The sequence below is a fragment of the Chamaea fasciata genome, unplaced genomic scaffold, assembly GCF_029207755.1.
Source record: "Chamaea fasciata isolate MVZ Bird 193981 ecotype frontalis unplaced genomic scaffold, bChaFas1.0.hap1 SCAF_2, whole genome shotgun sequence".
Taxonomy (NCBI): domain Eukaryota; kingdom Metazoa; phylum Chordata; class Aves; order Passeriformes; family Sylviidae; genus Chamaea; species Chamaea fasciata.
Genome location: NW_027094087.1, coordinates 83,290,222 through 83,297,981, shown reverse-complemented (window position 1 = coordinate 83,297,981; position 7,760 = coordinate 83,290,222). Strand labels below are relative to the sequence as shown.

The 7,760-nt window shown below is 37.1% G+C and overlaps 1 protein-coding gene across 3 annotated transcripts in view; it reads right to left on the bottom strand.

The window, feature by feature from the left end:
• Positions 1 to 450: 450 nt before the first annotated feature.
• HERC2 (HECT and RLD domain containing E3 ubiquitin protein ligase 2) overlaps positions 451 to 7,760 on the bottom strand; it is a 103,093-nt gene continuing 95,783 nt past the window's right edge. For all 3 annotated transcript variants that reach the window (XM_066176515.1, XM_066176517.1, XM_066176516.1), the window contains exons 87-93: positions 6,898 to 7,039; positions 5,921 to 6,115; positions 5,711 to 5,823; positions 4,630 to 4,820; positions 2,806 to 2,911; positions 2,075 to 2,287; positions 451 to 1,454 (exon numbers count right to left, since the gene is read on the bottom strand). In XM_066176515.1, coding sequence (XP_066032612.1) covers positions 1,182 to 1,454; positions 2,075 to 2,287; positions 2,806 to 2,911; positions 4,630 to 4,820; positions 5,711 to 5,823; positions 5,921 to 6,115; positions 6,898 to 7,039 — 1,233 coding nt within the window. In that variant the 3' untranslated portion in view covers positions 451 to 1,181. The remainder of the gene's footprint in view (positions 1,455 to 2,074; positions 2,288 to 2,805; positions 2,912 to 4,629; positions 4,821 to 5,710; positions 5,824 to 5,920; positions 6,116 to 6,897; positions 7,040 to 7,760) is intronic.

The following is a 7,760-nucleotide window of genomic DNA, read 5'->3' as shown; positions in this document are numbered from 1 at the left end:
ATAAACTGTGTGGCCAGGAGTGGGTCATGATCTAAGTGTCCTGTGCCAATGTGTCATGACCAGACCCTGTAAGGTGACTAAATTTTCTCAGTGATATGATGTTACATGAATGTCATCAGAATCTTCACCTCGTGTTCAGGTACTCCTGACACCTCTCCCTTACACTTCCTCAAATTTTTTTTCCCAAGTATCCAAGAATAAATTCACCATTACTGACAGCAGTGGCTTTAGGTACAACTGCATGAATAAGGTTTACCTAATCATTACAATTAACATGTGATCTGGACTTGCTCAAGTTTACTGTAGCTCACAAAATCTCTCCGGCAATGCACCTACTATTGGTGGAGCAGTTTGGTCAAAAGCTGTAAATTCCAGAAACATTTCCTAGCAGAGGTGTTTCAATGTTCATCCCACGTCCAAGCTGCATTACCATGAAAAAACACATCCTGGTTTTTAATGTGGCAGAACTTTTATTTAGAGGGAAATTATAACTTTTGCATTTACATGGCACCAATTATATACAGTACACTTTCCATGATAAGAATTATGATGCTGTTCACAGAAAGGTATCAAATTTGAGATAAATAATGCATAAGCTAAAATATACAAACCAGGGGTGGAGGTGAAACTATTGGCCATTTTTAATTATCTATAGAAGAATTTCAAGGAATAATGTTTATTCAATGTTCAAAAACTTTTAACAAACTTCTAGTAAAGTTAATTGAAATATTTATAATACTATTCCGTTGTTGCACAGTATTTCCAATATACAATCAAGAAGATGCACAGAACACAACACTTAATATGAAAAAACCTATTGCACCCACAATTTAAAGGTTTCACTGCCTTTTGGATGCTGCACTACCATATTTATATAAACATTTACAACACTTCAGTAAACACAAAGGTTCTAAATGTAGTGCAGCATTATGGGGGGCCATTTTCAGCTCTTAAAATAAATGTTAAATGCCCATATACTGTGCCATTTATTTTAAGCTGATGGATTAAGCTGTAATCCTTAAGTCCTACTGTGAGTAGCAAACACACTTTCCCCATGTTCAGAAGATTACCATCCCTCTGGCTATACAGTCTCTATTCTCAAACCTAAACTGTCCTTGGCTTCATTGTCATTTTGGCATTTTTGCCTCAGTGCTTTGAACAACTATTCCTTGTATTACTTTTCAGTGGCCTGTTAAGTAGTCCTGTGTAGAATCTGAAGCAAAAGAATCTGCATCTTCATTATCAGTCTCGTCGCTGCTGTCATCAGCCGCCGGCTCTCCCGTCAGCGCTATGCGGGCATAGTCGTCCGTGTCTATGGACTTGCAGAAGTGAATGGCATACTTCAGTTTTTCCTCTAGCACCTGCTTACAGGAATACCTGGGCAGCTTCAGGAGAAAGAAGCATGTGTATGACTCAGGAAGGAAGTGGTCTGGAGGATTGTATTTATCCAACACCTGTTAACAAATAAAGAAAAAAAAGCATTTTGTTTTTTGATTTTTGATTCACTGTCCAAAACACAAATAAGTATCAAAATAAAAACTCAGATTTTTTTTATTTTTAGCAGCTAGATATATTTTTGATTCTGATGCTGAAGTTTCTTAGAAGAACAATGAAGAGGCCAAATCCATTTTCCCTCCACTAAATCAATAAATAAAAACAGACAAGTATAAGCTGCTTTGATTATGAATATGTGGTATGGAGCAATCTAAAAAGGATGCTATTATTTCAGAAGATATCAAAAGATGATTTGAAGCTTGGTTTTAATAGCTGAAATTATTAACTGAACTGAATTAAATGCTAAATAAATGGCAGCAAAAAGTTGCCTGACAACTATCAAAATTCACAGGAACAAATGGCTGAGTAATTAAATTAACATCCACTTGTCTAAGTCAAGAGGGAAGAATAGTTCTATACGTTATATAACTGTCACAGACCTTATTCAACTGTTGCACTGTTCAATCTACAAAGCTGCAGAACAGCTTAATGAAATCAGGCTTTTGTTATGTCACGCTGCTATTTCTCCACTACCAGCTTTTTAAGATGCCCCCAACTTTCCCCATCCCACACACCTTACCTGAATAACAAAGTCCCTCCCCCTGAAGTCTGCAATAGTCCTGGGCAGCCTTGTTCTGCCCCACACAAAACGCAGGAAGAGAGATCGCTCTGTGTTGGAGAAGGACTCCATCACTTCCCAGAACCACTGTATCAAGGAAGCAGTTGGTTCAATGCCTTTGTACGTTGCTACAGATTTCAGGAGATGAAGTGGAATATCTGGGCTTCCACATACCTGAGAAATGAAACATAGTGATAGGCTGCATGAGTCCAGTCGAGTCAATGACATGTAATTTGTCCCCTTCCTTCCTTTAAAACATTTAATCAGCTTTTACTCTGACAAACTGAGCATTCAGATCTTTGAAATGCCATGCAATCTCCTAGTAGAATAATACTGAATATACATCTTCCTGTCAGGTGACAGTAATGAACTTCTTTCACACTCCTGAATTTAGGACAAATACCTCCAATTTACTTTATAGATCACTGGCATGTAGTCTTGGTTTTGCTTGTTTGTTTCTTCCGGAAATAATTCATTGCAACACTGGTCAGCTGTGTCAAAACAATTTTACTAATACCAAGAGAGAAATTAAACTTTTAAATATAATTTTCTGGTCTTTCCTTGAACTGATGTTTTCAACCACACAGCAACCATTGTAAACAGCATTTGATGTGGGGTTTGTATTAAAACAAATGAGTAAATAATCTCACTCCCAATTAGTCTGAGAGAAGTAACAAAGCAGAAATTGATACCATCGTTTCCAGTTCATATCCTGTAAAGAGTGAAAGTAGAGGAACTGGAACAACACGGGCCATCCCCTCACGAACTGCTGCAACCTGCTCATCAAATTCATGAAGCCTGTAAAGAAACATTTTCAGAGTTTCTATGAATGCCATTTCTAGCAATTATTTATAGCAATTACTGTATTACCAAAGCAACTTTAACCATTCTCCTCAAATGTTCAGCTATGTACCAAAGAACATTAACAAACATTTATTACAAGATACTTGATTTTCTACACTAATTCTTATTGCACAGGAAAGCTCAGTATGGAGGAGATATCTCCCAATGTTTTAGATATTTTATTTCCAGTTTCATTCATATGCTATGCCTGGCAAAAACAAACCAATACCCCATTTGGAAACAATATGCTCTTGGAAAAAGAGTGACTGTATTTGAAACTCTAACAAAAAAAAAAAAAAAGGTCTGAACCAAAATAGGATGTTTGAGGGGACAGTAGTTTTTTTTTTATTTCAAGACAGGCTTAGATAAGTAACACACTGCTGCTTTTGATGCCACACGTGATGTGTGTTTGGCTTAATTTTTTTCCCTGTCAAGTAATTTCTGAGATGTTTAACAGAGCCCTCCAGAGCAGAGACACATCTCCTACAAGGGCTGTCCTCAGGCTAGTCATCACCAAAGTAAACAAAGATGTCAGGACAAGTTTGATCTTTTGCATCTACTTTTCCACATGGATTCTATTCAGGTGCTAGTTTTCCCTCTCAAGGGCTTCATATAGTTAAAAAACTTGATACTTAACCTTTAAGTGTTTCTCCACAAGGCCTTTTAACTGTAAAATGCTTTAGAAATGCTCCTGTCCTCTGAGGACAGCCAGAACTGGCAAGAGAGCAAAGACATTTCGTCTAAGGATTATCAGCTCCAAATGAGACCTCTCTCTTTACTGTCAGAAATAGGTCTAAGTTTGGTTCACAACCACTTACAGTGGGGAAAAAAAGATAAAAACTAAGGCTATAATTCATAATTGTTGGCAGACACTTGAACTATGAATTAATAGGCAAGTATATAAGACTGTGATGATACAGTCTTGCTTAAGCACTCTCTAAAGAAGAGGAATATGGTGGACTGAATAAAACAAGCCTGAACCAGTTTCTTATCCAAATTATCTAAATTTACATATTTCAGTAGGCACTAGGCCCACTGCTTCAGATACAAGATGCTTATGATTGTTTCTGAGATGCACTCATCTAGATTAACTACCTGGCCACATAAGCAACCAAAGGCAGTCTTCTCAAACACCAAGCAGTTATTTCCCACTGATTTCTGTGCAATGTTCAGCTTGTGGCACCCATGGGTGTGCATCAGTGTCCTACCCAAGGAATGAACATTTTGGTTTGTACATTCCAACTTGGAGTAAGTATTCAGCTGCTACTGCCCTTGACTGCAGTTGATGATATGAAAAGGTACGAGTGCAGCAGTACTAGATTTAAGCTCTCTTCACAAAGAGCTTACTGATCAAGCCCTGTTACTTTAGCCCATAGGAAACATTAGAGGCATGGGACACTTCTCCACCTGTAAAACTGCCTGCCAAAACTGCTTAGTCAGGACAAGTCTAGAGGCACACCTGCTCATTTATTTTGCTTCCTAAAAATTAAGTTTAAGATTTTTCTCCTTGGATACAATAAGTGAATTCAGAAAATCAACACTGTAATCACATGAAAATATTAAAATACTTGTATATATCAGGCTAAAGTGGCATATTGTTTAAAAGCTGATTTATATTTCTAAAAACAAAATGCATATTCATATCAGTAATTTTAATGATTTATTCAACAAACCTGTAGTTTATTGCCAGCCTCACATACTCCGCTCTGTTATCCAGTGTAATATGGGTGTACTTGGAACTCAACTGAATATCTTGACCACTTGCATTAGGCACAGTGAATGGGAGGCTCATAGCTTCAAATTCTTCTGAAGTAGCTTCATTGTCTCGAATGTACATAAGTCCAGGAATAAAATCTTTATCAACCTTTGAAAGTAAGAACCCGAGATGAAGTCAGTTTACTAGCACTACACAACAGCATCTCTTGCATACCAATATCAGTGCATAATGTGTCACTCAACAAAAGCTTTGAGCAGTGTCTGACCACAATTCATCTAACTTGAATACAAAGCAATAAAATGGCTTAGTACTTTATATAAAATTTCACTATGTTGGATGTGGGAGAGTGCACGTATTCTAGATTTCAATCTTTCCGAAGGGCATTTGCCAAGAAAATGTATCATACAAGAAAATGGATTTAAAGCTTAAAAGCATCATCATCCCCACCAGCACTGGGTTTGGCACAAAAGGAATCTCCTCACTGACAAGTAAATGACCCAATGCTTTTATAAGAAGTGCATTTCTACAAGACAGTATTTAAGAAGGAACTTTTCTTCATAATGAAGACCCAAGTATTACTCCGCATCTACTGAGCTCAGTAAACAGAAACTGAAAGCTTGTGACATTCAGTCTATGAGCACAAACTCGTAACAGTTTGAACTTACTTTCTTTTACTTCAAAACAGTGCAGGCACCTGCCCTCAAATCAGCTATCACATCTTGGTACAACAGACAGTGACAGCTACAGAAAGGTCTACTGGGATGTAGGAATTGAACCACAAAGATTGCTTAGTCAAACCCATGAGAAGATTTGAGAATGGTCTAGAACTCAAATACAGTATTTAACTACCCCTGAACAACTTAAATTTACAGTTTTAAGAGTCAGTACAAATCATCCTTGTATAATGCTTCAAAATATAAAAGGCCAGTCAAACAAGCAAATAAAAACCAGGGAGACCAATCACTTGAGAAGTTTATGCTGGAGTCTGCTTGTCCTCTGTAAGCTATATCCTACCCAGGACCTTCCTTCCTTCTCACCTCACTGAGATCAGCAATTGTTAGGTTCATTCCTGCAAGCTGTTTCCACACTGGCTCAGCCAGGTTGAGGCTCAGAGGGCTGCCAGTCCGGATAGCAATGCCCAAAAGTACACCTGTAAGTTTAAACATTGTTTATTGGTTTTGTTAAATTCCCAATATTCTGATTATACATAAAGAACACAGAATGTCACAAAGTTGCTAAGAAATTACCAAGAAAGCGAAACATGTTCATATGCAGGAGTGACTTAGCAGCAGGATTTAAGAGGAAACAATCTCTGTTTGCTCCAGACTCATCTCTTCCATTTGGTGTCACAATTAACAGAGGGGTCAGCCCATTCTGAAGTTCTTCACACATTTCTGCTATTGATTCACTATAGCCTCCACCACAATCATCCACAGATTCACCTTGGAGAAGAAAAAAGGCTCAAAATTAAATATTCTTTCAAAAATAACTGAAGTATTGAAACAAGCTGTATTTCCTCTCTGGGGATGATTGAGCAAACAAACGTTTACTAAAAGCTGCAGTGTTGTATCCCTTCATAGCAAAACCCTAGAAGTCTGGCTCTGCATTTGCGTGCTTCCAGTTCATTTAAAAACATATTATTTGGATTATATGACATATCACAATGCCAAAAATGCTATTTTAACAGAGTGCAAAAATAATTTGTGCTGTATGCTAATCACAATAAAATACAACAGAAATTAGAAAAGGAATAGTGTTGCTTTTTCATGAGTGACATTTTAAAGTAGGTATGTTTTCTTTAGTCCATATACAATAGATATAATGGCTCCTTAAGTATTTTTCATTAAAAAAGCTCAGAGTCATACGTGAATTGTAAAAACACTCCTAGCAGTAAAATTAGCTAGCCAGGATTATTTGCAAATTCAGACAGCTGAAAAATTAGGTTTAGGTTTTGCAGAACGTTTGTTGTAAACAGGAAGAGCTGCCCCAGAGCATGAAGAGAATTACAGACACACTTCGATAAATCTTGAGGGATTTTATAAAATAATTTTGAAAGGTTTTTTTACCTCCCAACATTTTAAGCACCTTCCTCTGCCCATACATATACATTGTTTTTCTGGATCCCTTTCCTCCTTCCTTCAGGTTCTCCAAAAGAGTAAATCCCAAGAAAACTGCAAAGTTAAGTGCAAAGGAGGAAGGGGTGGAGTGTTGAGAATTTTCTTACCAACAAACTTGACTTTCCAAACACGATGAGGAAGCAGAAGGCTATCAGGGCTAAAGGAACTCATTTTAGAACACATCTGCCCAAACACTGACTTTGTACCATCAGGTCCAGCCAGTCCTCCTTTACTCCTGGAGCGTTTTACCTATTGAGCACATTATAAAAGTCACTGTAAGAACTTATTTCAACTGGCATCACTGTGCAGATAAATAAGGAATTTCCAGTCCCCCAAACACCAAGACCTTATCTTTAACTTCCAAGGGTTCTTTGTTCATCTGTCACTAATCAGCACCTTATCTGTTCATCTTTAAAGGAAAATGGAAAGACAGAGGTACAGCAAAGATGAAGTCTGATGATAAAGACTTCTTCTCGTTTCTAAAGAAGCAGGTGATGAATTGGCTAATTGAGTTTTTCTGATTTCAGTCCATTTAGTTAATTCAATCTATCTCTATTCATAAATTCAACTGACAAATCTGATTAAGTTTTTCACACATGAGACAGATTAGAGACAGTGCTGTTGGCCAGAAAACTGAATATGTGTTATTCTTATATACCTTAATAGTAATGACTAAACATGCATCTATGATGCTTACTAGGAGCCTCTAAAAATGAGTAAATGCTATCAAAATACATATATATATATATATATAAAAATACACAGGTAGTGTGTTCTTAGGCATCTACAGAAAAAGTGTATTTTAATATTTGATGGAGATCCTTAAGATTGGCATGCAAGTAAATTTCCAAGGATTTTGCTGGAAGAGACGCACACAACGAGGTAAGAATACAAAAAGTATTTCACCAGTATAGAGAGGAAAGAAATGGAAAGTGAACAGAGGGTTCATTTTCTTCCCACTTGGTGTTCT